At 40.1% G+C, this 15,740-nt stretch overlaps 1 protein-coding gene across 1 annotated transcript; it reads right to left on the bottom strand.

Annotated features, from left to right (window-relative positions):
• Positions 1 to 1,725: 1,725 nt before the first annotated feature.
• On the bottom strand, positions 1,726 to 14,668 carry malt3 (MALT paracaspase 3). Its single transcript, XM_080736667.1, has 15 exons — positions 14,610 to 14,668; positions 13,951 to 14,021; positions 13,705 to 13,835; positions 13,212 to 13,350; positions 12,667 to 12,839; positions 12,130 to 12,220; positions 11,670 to 11,717; positions 11,321 to 11,524; positions 10,460 to 10,637; positions 9,374 to 9,448; positions 8,646 to 8,773; positions 6,997 to 7,146; positions 4,859 to 5,013; positions 3,029 to 3,133; positions 1,726 to 2,743 (listed from the first exon to the last, which is right to left on the bottom strand). The coding sequence occupies exons 2-15, from the start codon at positions 14,006 to 14,008 to the stop codon at positions 2,423 to 2,425; spliced, it is 1,956 nt and encodes a 651-aa protein (XP_080592793.1). The 5' UTR covers positions 14,009 to 14,021; positions 14,610 to 14,668; the 3' UTR covers positions 1,726 to 2,422.
• Between the last annotated feature and the right edge of the window lie 1,072 nt (positions 14,669 to 15,740).

Below are 15,740 nucleotides of genomic sequence, written 5' to 3' on the forward strand. Positions count from 1 at the left end.
ATAATGCAACCACCGAGGGATACAGGACAGATCGACTTACATTTATTGTGGGCACCTAAAATTAAATTGACATTATTTTTGTGAAATGTAAAAAAACTAGACCAGGTCAACCTGGTTGTGCCAGACCCCCTGTCTGTCATCATCATTTATGACATCATGCCTTTTGTAGGCATGTCATCATCATGTCATCATCATATATACCCTTTATATAGAAAACCCGGACCGACAGACATTTGCTTATGTAGGCCTACCCACAGAGCAGGTTTTGGGCCCATGGGGGCCCTAAGCGTGATTCTGCTATGGGGCCTTCGCGCCTAAAAATTAGGCCTAAAAATAATAGGCCTAATATTTTTTATCATTTTTTAATCCATTTTATAATGGAAATATATATATATAAATAAAAAAATATATAAATGAATAAATAAAAAACAACAACAACAGGCAACGTATTTTGCTATGTTTAATTTGTTATTTTCTTATTTAAATAAAAAAATTAAAACTTCCCCATAGGGGGGCTGGAACACCTGCAGCACCATAGTTCCCACGCACTGGCAGAGTCCTGCACAGTGGCCACTGTGCCAAATTCACTTTCACTTTCAACTGTGTGGATGCTCGGAAGCAAAGAAAAGTCACCACAGTTTGATTTGATCATTCCTTAGTCAATTATGAAGGGATTTCATAAAAAACGTCTCCATATTGCTTGGGAAGTCTACTTCGCAGAGAAACCGTGGCCTTCGCGATTCGCTAATCGCGGGATTTCGCATCGCGATTTCGGTTTGAGTAGCAGTAGTTCTTTTCTGCTGAGGAGGGGGCGGTGGGGGGCCTTTTTGGTCGGCGGGGCTCTACGCAGCATGCGTAGTCTGCGTGTACGGCCCGCCGCCGCTGCCTACCCATTTCATGGGTCTGGCAAAAAGTATTCTGTGGGAAATTGTTGGAAATAAGTAGGAGTGTAGGACATGATTTGAACATGCATGGTACATCATTATCAGACCTAAATGTAGGCTACCCTTCAACTCCTTCAAATGTAATAATGTATAATTTGGCCCCATTTATAAAAAATACATATAAAATGCAAAATATAGCCTAAATACATTTATTAAAAAAAGAAAAGGTGACCAAATGTCTTAGGGACTCACACTGTACTTACTGGTTTACCTGCCAGAGCCAGATCGAGGGCCCAGTTATCTGTCTATCCATAATTATTACCTGACCAACTAGGCCTATATGCTAAAACTGTATGCTACTGCTAAACTGGGTCAATGATAATACAACTTTTTAAAGATTATAATGGCAGTCAACTTTGTGATGGATAGGAGACGGCTGACGTCACCACACTGACGCCATAGATCTTCATAATTGACTGGCCACTACACGAAAACCATGCCATTTTCTATTAGGTCTACTGTTTTTTCAATATTTTACTGTATACTATTGACGATACACATGTAAATGAAAAACCTGAATAAAAAGATGTTTAAAATAAAACCATGCCATTATACCATGGCTTTTTAGACACTATAGTAGGCCTACTAAATTCACAATAGTGATAGACAAAAACAGTGGAATATGAGCAGGATAGAGTTAGGATTTTAAAATGCCTTCCGAGTTCATGAATGAGAAAACGGCCTGATATCATTTACCTCATAGATATATCATGGGCCTCTTCTCAAGAACAGAACATATAGGATAGGTGTGTTATAACTTTAATAATGTGCAATGATACAATTTAATACAGTTTTTATATTGTCCAGGCTACCCCCCAAAAAAATAATCACTTAGCCAGCTGAGTTTCATTTGCAGCTGACAAACCAGTGTCAGAGCAGATCAATATTTACAGTTTATGTTTACAACAACAGTTATATAACAGATAAAACAATTTATCTATAGTGTCTCATCGTCCTTAGTTAGTATAGACCGATTTCTCAGAGCAGCAACCATAACTGCGGTGTCAAGCGGCACCTACATTATGTGTGTGTGCGGCACTGCGGCTGTGCGCCGACACCGTCTAGTGATCCCTGCCTGTCACAGTGAGGATAAGATATTTTGGGGTGGTAAGTGCCTTAAGAGGTAGAAAATCTGTCTGAAAATAGGAAGGTTCCCGGTTCGATCCCTGCAGCCTTCACACTTCGTGTCAAGGTGCCCCTTCCTGCGCGAGACACCGAAGCCCCAATTGCTCCACCGTCCGCTCAATTGCAACACACCAAAGTAATTTCCCCTCGGGGATCACTATAAATACCCTTTGTTTGTTGAGCTCATAATATAAGCAGGTGACAAAACCACTAAACAACACAAGCACATACGGTAAGTAGTACATCCTCAAGTCACACAATCGATATATCTGGGAAAAAGATTTATAATGTCATTGATTCTGATAGAAAAAGGTTGATCACCATATATACAATAACAGGCCCAAAGAGACATGTCATGAAGTAAAGTCTAGTTCGCTCTCATCGTTCTCCTCGGGTTCGTTGCTCCTCGCAGTAGTAACTCTAGTGGCACACTCCGCTTTCCTGGTGACGGGGCGACATGAGGTGACCCGTGTCTGACGCGCTGGTGGCTTAGAAGTAGCACCCATACTGTGAGCAGGAGCATCCTCTCGTTTCTTCATACTGGTAGGCTTTCTCTTGTACAGTTTACAAGATGCCATCAATGGCTTTCCTACATCCAGCTGTTGGCTCTCGTTCAGGCGCAGCTTACTGTCTTTATGAGTGTAATGCATGTCCACCTTAATGACCAGTGGCCCCTGAAATATAACAAAAGACAATACATTTGACCTACTGTGAGAGTGTACAGTACTGCAAAAACATTGACTTGTGGTGTCATTATACATACACAGGCATTAATACATTATAAAATATAAAAAGAACGGGCGCAAAACACACAACACCTGTATATACTTAGAAACACCTAGGAAATGCAGTATATTGTGATGAGGAAATAAATTGGTGAAAATGTACTTCCATTATATTTTAAACATACATGAAACAAATGTGTTCTTGCACTATGGTTAGGACCAGGAGGTTAATACCTGAAGCTTCTGAAGGCCACACAGCGTCAGAGTACAATCGTGGCGATCAGAGTAGAGCAGAGAGTCCATCTCATCTGAACTCCCGGAAAATATGTTCTCCATCGTCTGAAGAATCAGAGGACATATTCAATGAAGAAATTGTTAGTGTCATTGGCATCTCAATAAGAACCAACATAAATCTATAGCAAAACTTTGTCAAAGCACCAGCATTAGCTCAATTATTTGCTCTGCTTAGTTTTAGTCCACTTGTACGGTACAAAATAACACATTTACAAATGGTAACAGAGCATCAGAACTCGATCTATAGCAGGCTCAGAGACTGTTTCTATTCTTAGGCCATAAGATTTTCTAAACAGATAGGGACGTATAAATTCTGTTCACATTGTAAATTACAGACTTAAATGTTGACAAAATGTATTCCAATTGTTACAATTCCAACTATTCCAACTTAATTTTGTTAAACTGTTTTCTTATCCACACTGTTGAGAAAGCTTGAAGTACAAAAAATCACTGTCTATAATGCTGCTAGTTATACCAGTAGGTGGCAGTATTGTTTAAGGATTTCTGGTAAACCACATTACAACATCCTGTTTGTTATGGCTTCAGCCACCTGCAACTGAAAGTCCAAATATGGGCAAAACTTCCTCATTTAACATGAACAAATTATAGTCACTGAAATGATACTGCTGCTTGCATGGAAACGTACAAGTTCCTGTATGGAGATTGGAGACAGCTTTACTGATGAGATATTGGTTTGTTCCTAAACATTTGGAATAAACGGAAATCTCTGTGCCATGTCATAAAAGATAAGACTCTAGGATTACTGTACACATTCATAGATAGTTCCAGGTAATGATTACTTTGGAAACTGCAGTACGATTTAAATTCAACATTTAGCAGGCAATACTATTTCACCAACTTAGCCTTCTGGTGGTTGCCAACCCCAGTCGTCAAAACCTCTGTTTTTGTCCATCCTGCATTCACATAGTGTCCATGTAATTCTACCGGTCTTATTAGGGACTACTTACACATGCTTTACGTAAAGAGAGACATCTGACCCAGTCAGATTTGTGTAACAGCAACACCCATATAAATCTATGGTGTCGCCATTTTGTTTGTGGCTAATGTAGTCCTCAGCTGGCAATTTTAATGACGTATGACTATTGCACACTGCGCGCATAAGCGGGAAAAACTTAAAAATTGGATTGGTAGGAAGGAACCACTCTTTCCAAGATTTATGTCCTAGTTTAACCCATTTAGGCCTAGAATTATTGAATGCTTTAACCAGTGAAAAATAGCACATATACAAGCGCTTGTAGATCTGCTATTTTTGAAAAAGTCATGAAAATGTGTGCAAATCTTTGAATATATGTATTTTCAAAGCGAACGTTTGTAACTCAAATTTTGCTTCTGGGTGGTCCCTGGAACTAAATATTTTGAGATGGGTGTCCGTGGCCAAATACATATAATTTTGGGGGTCCTTCACATGAAAAGGTTTGAGCACCACTGACATAGCAGTCTCTCAAGAACAGACTAACTGAGCTCCAGTTAAGTGAAAAGGACCTTTTCTTTGACGATGGCTGGCCAGATTGCTGACATAGAAACATAGGTTTTTCAAAAAAATCTTAGAAGCATTCAAAAGACACTTTTGATCGGGTCAAAATTCAAATTTTCACAATTTTTCAAAAATAGCAGATCTACAAGCTCACTCGGTGCTGCGCTGTGAGCTTGTATATCTGCTATTTTTCACTGGTTAAAGCATTCAATAATTCTAGGCCTAAATTAGCACACCTTACACATTGTACATGGCAGCGAATATCTGACACTTACAGGTATGCTTGTCAGAGTAACACTGCAGTCCTGGGTTGTGGGTCCTGCGGTCTTAACGATGGCAAAGGCCACCATGACATTGGAGAACAGGGCTGAGAAGCTGACCTCAACCTCCACTCCACAAGGGAACTTCAGACGCTTCTTCCGTGGTAACTCTGAGCAGATGAAATGAAAGGATAAGAAAATTAAGAACAATGTGAGGCAGTCAAGACCTATGTAAATGTATCTTATAAAATGTCATGTTTTATTGAAGCGGTGAAAGCCGCTTCCAAGGAGTGGCTTTGTGTGTCCCATGTGTGTCCCCCACGTCCATATATGGTCATTTCAGTCCAGAATGAACAGGTTTTATCTGTCCGTAAATGTGTGTCCCATGTGTGTCCCCCACGTCCATATATGATCATTTCAGTCCAGAATGAACAGGTTTTATCTGTCCCGTACGTCCAGAATATGTGTGTAGTGTCCGTCCCGGTCTGATGATTGGATGATTAAAAATGTCCAATGAGACCATTTGAGGATTGGTCAAGCTTCACATGACAATTCGGCCCTCCAGATAAAATCATTCAGAATTCAGAATTCAGAAGCTCTAGAACACATAGAATAAAAGTTCACCGCTTCACTTCGAACCGAGGTTTGATTTTTTTTTAATTTATAGCAGATAACCTTAAATACATAATTCAGTAAACTTGGTTTAGCCACCATTTAACAATGCTACAGACTTTCAGGTTTAGGAGATTCAGATTGAAGAGATTCTCAGATTACTCCATGACGACAACAATCTGTTCAACTGAGGGAAAATAAAATGATGAGGAAGTTTTATTCCAACAACAAAAGGAACCCGCTGTTTCCACCACAGCAAAAAGATCAAGAATCACTGAATCAGCTAAACGAACTACAGTTTCCGGTTTCATTTATAGCCTCAAACGATAAGATGAATACTGAATGGCAGTGCAAATGTGCTTAACCACAACGTATGTGCTTGGTTTCACACCTACAGTACTAGTATTTCAGTTACTCTGACAAGCGTACCTGTATCAGTGTAGGTGTAGGGGGGGAAAATAGACACTACAGCATTTCGTTCTTTCTTCCTCTATGTCCTTCACTGACATTTTCTAACTGTTTGCATTTCACTCATTTACGCTGTTCCGGCTTAAAGCTGCACTGGAAAGTTCCCCTACTGTACATCGCCGATTGTTGGACGAAACATTGTATGTCCAAAACTGTTACTTTTCAGGTAATTTGTGGGTCACAGACCGATTGTTAAGGGTCACGACTCGAGTGACCCTGTGTGCACAGGGGTGTGCACAGTATCTGAGGGATTGGATGTAGGCGTCTCAGAAGTAATGTTGGAGTGCCCGTTGGGCAGATCTTTATGCCCATAGATGGTGTTCCATGTTGGAGTGCACGTTGGGCAGATCTTTATGCCCATACATGGTGTTCCATGCCCAGGCCAGTCTGTGATGTCAGAGTATGACGTCAGAGTACTGCAAACAGACAGCGGGCAGACATTCGCTAAATTAATAGTTCGATTTTAAAAGATTTATTTTTTAAGAAGAATTTTCAAAATATAATTTGATCCAATAAAAAAATAAAATAAAAAAAGAAGTAGTGAAAATAGCTGCAAAGCGATGCTTGTAGATCAGCTATTTTCACTAGTTTGGGTCCCGGACAAACGTATATTCTCTTTTTTCGGGTCTCGACCTGAAAAGTTTGGGAACCACTGTTCTAAGGGACCCAATGTAGTTAAATGTTTTTGTTACAAGCACTTACTTTACATTGTTTAAATATTTATAAAAACACAGTGCCTCTCTCAAACAATAGCCTGGGACTATACTGTATAGTTATGCAGACGAATTGTTGATTCGGGAAACCCCGATGGCTCAACTGGTAAGAGCGCATACCATATGATTAAGTCTGTATGTCATCCTTCCTCTCTCTCCCACCTTTCCTGACTTTCTGAACACTGTCTCTATCTAAAATAAAATGTCACCATTTTTTTCCCTTCCTTTTTTGGCTCTTTTACACAGATTAATCTTTGGATTTAATTTCATTCAAACACACTGACATTTAATAATACCCAGCTAAAATCAAAGCATTACGGTATCAAAGTATTAAGGTGTCCACTGCAATTCTCTGCTCACCGTTGGCCTGCCTCCAGTAGGCATCTCGTTGACATAGTTCCCTGGTGTGGCCCACAGTCCTGACTGGATCCGCAAGGGAGCGAGACTCCTTCAGTGTGTGCTTGATCTCCACCACTTGTTTTCCGGTGACCAGGGGATCTCTGCCTAAATCTGTGGTAGAATAAACACAGAAAGCACATTATATAGTGTACTACCATGATAATGATAGCTGAAGCAAGGTCATGCACTAAGGGATTTCAAAGTGTCCATTCTGTCCAAGCAATTAAACAAATCTAAAAGTGGGAACTAATAGAAATAAAGGTTAATTCCATAACAAGACAGAGGTGAGATAAACCATACATTGAAACTCTATTCAAGGTCCTGGATAGAGGCTCACTTTTGGCTTTGGTTATGATTTGGCTTCCGTTATATTTTAGGCACGCAGTCTACACTCATTATAGACGAGTAGACAGTACACCATGTTCTCATTATAATTTAGACGAGTAGACAGCATTTCATGATCAAGTCTTTTTCTAAATAGGTCCAGCTCAAGATAAGCTGAAGGATAATAATTTACTTCAATACCTGCTTAACGACATATGCAGAACTTGCTTTAATTAACCTAATTAAAAAGTATAATCACTCTCACAAAATGAAATGGAAACACCCTATTTTAAGTTATTGATCACTAAACTCAATTCATCAAAAACGTACTCCACAGCCACAAACACAAATCCACACAGTGTTACACAATGTTGTCACGAGTACATCCATACATGAATGTAGTGATGATGTTGACTTATGAGCGAGATCAAGAGAGCAGTGGTAGGGGGCGCACACAAACGGCAGAGCAGCTGTCTTCAAACTCGGCAGCTCTCAGGTTTCCTGCTGTTCTCCAGCCAACAGTGTGAATTTCCAGAGAATGAGGTCACATGCTAATGTGGTGCTGCCCCACAGAATCATGTTCCCGCAGAGACCCATCAAACAACCAATGTTGCACCTCGCATGTGGGGGGGCTCAAGACAACTCCCCCACCCCTACTTAATCGTAAACAACAACAAAGTCAGTAGCCAGTGATCGGAGATAAGGAATTATCAGCATGTCAGTCGTGCATCCAGCAGGCTCAGCAACAACTTGTTCCCTTCAGACATGTTTATTCTGAATGTCTACAAGTGAAGACCGTAAGTCCATAAGTAAAGATTTAACATTCACCAATTTAACATTTCATAATTTCCCCCTTTGGCCTGTTAAAACGAATGTTGCCTTCAGCATTTCAGCATGACTCACTAAGTCACAGGTTTTGTTGAAAATACCACTTTCACTATGACTCACATAATGTCTACCCATTGACTAAATCACAGCCTGGTATAAAAACAAAGAAATACCAACAGCCGCTTTATAACAGCTTTATGGCAGCAGCACCAACAACACTGATTATTTTTAGAGCATTTCCGCTTTATCACACAGTGAGACAGAAACTCTTAGAGTATGCAGATGACATATGCCACAGATCATGACCCGTTTTCAACCTCATCACAATTAGGCCTGCGACGATGCGGTTAGTGTGCTAGCTGAGTAGAGCCACCACAATGTCCCACCTTATTGGAGATAGATTCAGCGTGTTCTAAATAACGCAACAACATGAGGCTAGTATCTTTTAGCACACTTACCCTCCTGCACCTGCTCCAAGACATGGGTGATCTTCACAGACTGTAGGATGTGTTTGTTCAAGTACTTGGTGAAGATTCCGGTGCTCTTGCCTCCATCCTGGACTTCAAACGCCTCTGCATTTTCACACCTGAAAAGATTTTATGAAGATGTTAGGAGTTGTATAGACAAAAATACTTGCTTTTAGTTTTCTCTACAGATGAAAGCAAGTATTAAATTATATAAATCATGTTTTCACCCAGACCCTGGGCCCGGTCTAGACTGGAAAGCCTATACATTGATATACATTTAAAACCAGGAAAGCATCTGTGTAATTTAGATGTTGTTATGTATATAGCATTTCTTTAGAAGGTGTTTTTTTGGTCAATAGTCCCTTACTGACACATTTCCTGATTCACCATTGCAGAAACACAATACCATTTTTCCACCCTGGCACAATGCATTTAATTGTCTCTGTAATTGCAACTATAGTCAAGTTTAGCCAGAAAAGCCCTCGTTAGTTGATATTTGACAGAAGTATTCATATCAGAACAGAGATTAGATCACAAATAACAGTTTGAGAAATAGCTTTGAGTTTCTTTCAGATGACTCCTTCTAGATGAAGTAGACTTTGTAGGCTTTAGTCTTGTTTACGTAGCATTGTATCTTGCTCATTGGTCAACAATATCCTTAGTCTTTACACATATTGCGCTGGCTTAAATAATCATGAATCAATTATATTAGTACATACGTGGCATAACCATAAACAGTATTCCCACTGGGTTCCAGGGGGCTGATTTCTGATAGGAGGCAATCCTGATTGTACCTTACAAAGAAAAGAAAAAACATGGTCATAATGCTTTCTAAAGAAAACATAGCACTTAAAGGTCCGCTGTCACGCCCAAAATTATAATAGTATGATACAGTAGGTCACGTGGTCTATCTGAAAACACTTATGAATCAAATCTCCCATAGCCCGCAACGCAGCCCCCTCCCCTCCCCGCCTACGAGTACCAGCCCTCTAGTGCGGCCGGGGAGCTTATTGAATCCGTAGGAGGAGATGCGGCCGGGGACTCGGGGAGGAGGAGGAGAAGAGACAGACAGATAGTTTCAGAACCGCTGTTAAAATGGTTTCTCCTCGGTCAGAAGGTGTGTGTGGCCGTGCAATGCAACGCAAGCGAGCGTGTGAGGACAGAGCTAGCAGGGGCTACGGGCAGCGGTGGGGGAAAAGGTGACACGCCCTCCGCATTTTAGAGCCCTACTGCTCGGCGAGAGGCAACCTCCCCTCTCGGTGGATTTTAGCGAATCCGCCAATTCAACAATTAAACATAAACAAGCATATTCACATGAACAATGGTGAAGTAACAACCAGATTTGGGTGGAAATATAATTTTTATATGCACAGATTTATATATAAATTTGTGTCTTTAGCTTTAGCTTTAGTGCTCAGTGCCCAGTAGGAGCAGAGAAGTTGCTTTCTGGGGGCTGCGAGAGCAGCCCTGCGGGCAATGGTAAGAATGTACATTATACAGACATACAGTAAGTAACAGTCAATTAATTAATTTGATTGGCTTATCGCGCATTCCCACAATGACATAAAAAAAATATTAACTTGTTTTTAAGATGATTTCTTAAGGTGACAGTACCCCTTTTGGTGACATAACCTCTTTAATATAAAATCAAACCCCATGCCGGTATCATAGTTTCTGAACCAATCGCCATGTGCGTGTTAAACTGTCTTCACTCAATGAAAAGGTATGATAGCCCAAAATTTGAGATTGGATTATGTAAAAGATCACTAAAAGGCTGAGTGTTAGGGTAAAAAAATGAGCTCTACCATTTTCTACAGGTATCCAGTAGAATGACACTCAGTGCAGTACGTTTCTCCTGCATGCTGAACATAACCCTCTGCACACAGACACAGTTCTCCGGTTGGTACGGCTGTGGTGCATCGACAGACACAAGGTAATTCCTCCCAGATCGCTCATACCCATGGCCTGCATAGTAGAAAAGACCTGCCAAAGAAGATATAGATGTGGTTATTACGCACAAGCGGTTGTGTACGGTACAATTATACCTCCATCTGTAAAATATTCAATGATTGCCTTGCATTGGATTTTCATACTGCAAGCATGCTATAGAAAATTACAAAATTCCTCACAAATCAAAATCAATGAGTGCCTAGATGCTTAAAAAGTGTTTACAGAAGGCTTGAAGAAAGGTCAATGATCTAATTGTCGATCAGGCTATGAAAGAAGGGGCTTCAACAGACAGCTCGCCTGGTTGCCGAGCACCCTTTTGCAGGTGCTAAATAAATCTGCTATCTCATAGGGCTGAAGGCATTCAGAAACTGCTAAACATAGCACAGCATGTAGCTCTGAACCTTGCAAGGCCCACACACTTCTTCTTTCTGGTGCTTATCTGATCAGTCACCTACACATTTTAAACCAAGATGTGCCCATGTGTTTTGAACCACAACATGAAACATTGTCCCTTGATCAGAGGGGAAAAACGCATAGGGACAAACACATTTCAAGAGAAATATGTCTAACGTTTTGTATGCCAGAAAGGCGAAACCTTTGTCCCCCTCCAATATTCCCCCAAGGGCTAAAAAGAAAAGGAATGTGGGGCATTCCAGAATGCATGGGTGGTTTGAAAATATATGATGAACCTACTGTAATATGGACGATATACTCACCATACACACCCTTGTCAAGCAGCTGGATGAACTTGTCAATGGCAGCTAGCATCTCCCCCCTTGTCAAGTCCAGGAGGGACACCACTCTGAAGCCCAGCTGCTGGAGGAGGTTGGCCAGTGTATGGACATCCATGGTGGGGGCCAACAAGCCAGGATGGTGGGAGTAATTGAGGTTGCCAATTAGTAGAGCAACCTTGTCACTCGCTGAAACAACAACAACAAATTAAGGTAGATTTCCAACGATGGTAAAATGAGGAAGTACTGATAAATATCAGTTCCCCTGTTTTCACACAGCAGAGTAGATTCAGTCTAAAAATAGATTGAGGTTTCTTTTTCCTCCGAACTATACCTGTGGGTGTTGTAGGGGCAGGGGCAGGGGCAGGCTGGCTGGGGATCACTATAGGAAATGAAAAGCAGAAGCAAAACAAATCAAATGAATACTTATTTATTTATTTTCATCCTGTTCACTGATAAGCAGGCAATCAGTGAATACGTTTATTGATTTTTTTTTTTGACAAGCAGATGAAATAATATTGTATTGCATTAAGTATTGTATAAAAACAAATGTGAGTGCTATTTTAGAGCCTGTCCGCTATCTTTCAAATCTGCAGAAATGGGAAAGTCCCTACGTTCCAATCCTCAGAAGAGGAGGGAGAAATGCTAAATCAGGGGAATGACTGCGTAAGAGCTTTTGAGAAATAAGGAACTACTCCTTGGAGGAAAGAGAAAGTAAAATGGTCTCTCATGTAATCAAATAGATTCAAAGAAAAAAACATATTTTAAAAATGCTGTGATGTTATGTACAGTACCTATATCAGCTGCCTCTGTCCACCTCTCCGCTTGAACATTAGACACCGAGCAGAGGTATGTTCCTGTGTGTTCTGCCGCTGCATGGTGTATCTATAGGTGACACAATAGACCACATTCCCATTATTGCTTATCTTGTGGCTGTGTCCATGCACACACAAGTAGTAGAGTGAAAGTCAAACTTTCAGTAAAACATTAACCAGTAGCTAAAAGAGGAAATCTGCACAACAAAAATAATTGTAGAACAGGTGCAAAAGAATAAAATAATGCATCACAGTAGGGCCTCCATTCAAGAAAATGTGAGTTCTCAACATAATGTAAACAACCTCTATTTATTGGCTGAGGTAAGCTAAAAAAAACACGTTTATGGATCTACTATGATGCAGTAAAACAAAGATTTATGTTTTAAATCCACCACAGTGTTGTTTTATAGCCAACTAAGTCCAGGTTTGGCTGGTAGAAAGTTAAATGGCACAGTAATCATAAAGATCAGTCACTATCACGAACTAAGGTGAATAAACACCAGTCTGTTTGTTTACCTGCAGAGTGTCAGTCATTGCACTTTTGCCATCCAGGGCTTGTCCATTCCTGTACCACCGATAGTCTGGTAGAGGGATGCCAAGGGCGGCACAGGACAAGGTGAGTTTTTCCCCTCGTTGAACCGTCTGTCTTTTAGGGTGCGCCACAATGTGGGGTTCACCCTGCCATGCTCCTGGAAGGAAACGTTGGGAAAGGCAGGAAGCATTTAGATCTGAGGGGGCAGTCTGACCATTATGCATGAAATGACCTACCTAGGCTATGTCACAAAATATTCTCATTATGCATTGAATCAAACAATGCAATGAGTTAAATCTGTATTGATCCCTGTAGGGAAATGTAGGTGGCATAGAAACAACATAGTAGTAATAGTGGAACACAGGAGAGGTACTGGTAAGAGTAGAGTCAAGAGTCAAATTATTAAAGTAAATTAAAGATAGATATATATACAATATGTATATAGATACAGTAATCCCGTATGTAGACAGACTATAAAACATTTTTTTCAAGTTTAATTATATCTTGCAGAACAATATGGATTTCTTACCTGGCTTGTCGACATCCAGTACTTTCACAATCACCCAATCAGTGAACACGCAGTTACAGAAGCGATCATTCACTCGACACACATAACGTTGAGTCTTCTTAGCATCAAATATTAGTTCTGCTTGGGTAGCACCTGGAACCTTGAAAAATACATTATGAAGATGTTAGTTCTGCTTGGGTAGCACCTGGAACCTGGAAAAATACATTATGAAGATTTTACACAGAGACAAAGAGAGACGCAAGTGTGGCAGGTTGTTATGACGCTTTCCAAACTTAAAAAAATAAAAATAATAATAATACATTTTATTTGTAAAAACCTTATATTTGACACAAATCAAAGAATAAAAACAATTAAATTACTACATTTCAGAACAATGGTAAGAGACGCCCCCACCCAAACTATACACAGCTAAGAAAAAGTTCAAGTTTAAAAAATACTTAAGGCATCAATTTTATATACTTTTTTGTCCTCGTTTCAGATTGGAGACACATACCTCCTGTTCCTTATTAGTAAATGTGAACCACTGGTAGCCCAGGATGCCAGTTCCTTCAGCACGGACACTGAGAGTCACTCTGTAGTTGACCGGTACGCAGACAGAAAAAGGAGGACACACTATGACAAGATCTGAAACAAGGACATTAGAAATTAGGGACATCTGACAATAATTCCATTAAAGTTGCTTGTGAAACATATTCCTTGTTGTGTGTGCTTGTTTCAAAGTCCACAAGTTGCAGCATACCTCTGATCATCATTCTAAAGAACTTGGGGGGATATTCAGTCATTAATGCAGTCTGCATTGTCCTGTTATCTCTGCAAAATAGCATAACATATTAGCACCATTAGTCATGCAATGTAAAATGTCACGAATAGCCTACTTAATAGCATGTTTGCAACAATGTCATACAATGCTACAATCAGTGAAGTTAATCAGAAAAGAACCACAACCAACCATTGCCATCAAGTACATTGACAGACAGGACAATAACACAACATGATACACGACCATGTGCAAATCACGAACAGTCCATTTCAAAATCCTTCAATTAAAGTCACCATTGTAGAGTGATGGAAAAGTGGATGGAAAACTAGATGTGACGCGTATAGGCTTACGCGTTCACTTCCTCCATCTTAAATTTAACTGGAATACAGTGATTTCCCGGGAATCTCTTTTTAATATAAAATACTTTTAGTTTGTAATGGTTTAAAAGCACGCGATGAACATGTGAGCATTATTTGTTAGTGTATACTGTGTCTTTATGTAATTTGTTTATAAAACGTTAATTATAGACCTACATAGGCTACGAGATTAATTCACTATCATAATCATCAGACCAGAGCAGTAAGTAAAGACAACTTAAATACAAATGAAATTGCTTTTAATAGTAGGCTACTACATACCTGCCCTAACTGTTTACAGTGGCAGTCGGACGGTCGTCTTGCACACATCAGTGTGTCAGTCATATAGGCTACTAAATATTTTCAACAACAGTAACTTTTATGTAGTCTATCAAAGACTGTTTGACTTCCCTTTCCCGGAATACGACACACACCCACATTACCCATGTGCTGATAGTATAAGCGCCGCCTAATATTTCTTTGCATGTGTTGTTTCAAACTTTTTTATGTCAAAGAAGGACCCCCAAATTGAGACTTATTAACCCGCCCGCGGACCCCCATTTGAAAAGATATGCCTGCAGGGTCCCCCATAAGAGAATAATTTTACAGCTCTATAGGCCTAGCAGTGATTCCCAACCATTTTTATTTCAAGGACCCCCAGACAGTTGCATTAGGCAACGGACCCCCATTTAATGGCATTTCTATCTCTAAGACCCCAATTTATGTTGTAACAGGTCCATTTGGTTCCATTTGACTAATGTATACATTCCCATAAGGGTCCATTTGGTTCCTAAAAGTCCTAACTATTAGCGGGGGACCGTCACCCCCTGGAACTCCCTCAAGGACCCTCAAGGACCCCCCCCCCCCCAATCAGTTGTTTGAGTGACAGGGGACACTGTAAAGCTGTTAAAACAATGACACTTTCAACCTGGCGCCCCTTGTATTCTGGGAATGTCATCTAAAACTAAAATCTACAGCTGAGCTTGTAAATCGGCTATTTTCGGCACCGTTGTACGGCTGAAGTACAAATAAGGTCTTAAGACGATTCCCGAAAAAGGTACAGGTAAACTCTGACTCTGCACATAATGTAGTTCTGATTTTGCTTTGATTTTCCTCTCTCTCTCTCTGGATTCCGTAGTCCATAATTAGCCTACTAGCCTAGGCTATGTGTTTCTAATACATAATTTATGTCTTTTTCCAAGTAAACATACGGTATCTATTACAAGTTTTAAGGCCTACTGCTGACATAATTTATGCCCTGCTATAACGTCCATGTTTTGCACAAAACCACAACACGTGTCCCATAGGCCTATTCATATAGAGCTGGGTTCCTCTGTGTATGTTTATCAACATGTTTTTTATCAAGAAAATGCAAATTAAGTTGCATATTATACTGTACACTATATATTACAA

Source organism: Nannobrachium achirus, assembly GCF_963921795.1.
Source record: "Nannobrachium achirus genome assembly, chromosome: 11".
In the NCBI taxonomy this organism is placed as follows: Eukaryota; Metazoa; Chordata; class Actinopteri; order Myctophiformes; family Myctophidae; genus Nannobrachium; species Nannobrachium achirus.

Bases quoted from the DNA above. Each gene is read 5' to 3' on its own strand.
- malt3 (XM_080736667.1), bottom strand. From the start codon at position 14,008: ATGCAGACTGCATTAATGACTGAATATCCCCCCAAGTTCTTTAGAATG. The intron at 12,221-12,666 runs GTAAACAAACAG...TGTCACCTATAG, and splicing joins CAATGACTGACACTCTGCAG to ATACACCATGCAGCGGCAGA. The intron at 11,718-12,129 runs GTACTGTACATA...CATTTCCTATAG, and splicing joins GACAGAGGCAGCTGATATAG to TGATCCCCAGCCAGCCTGCC.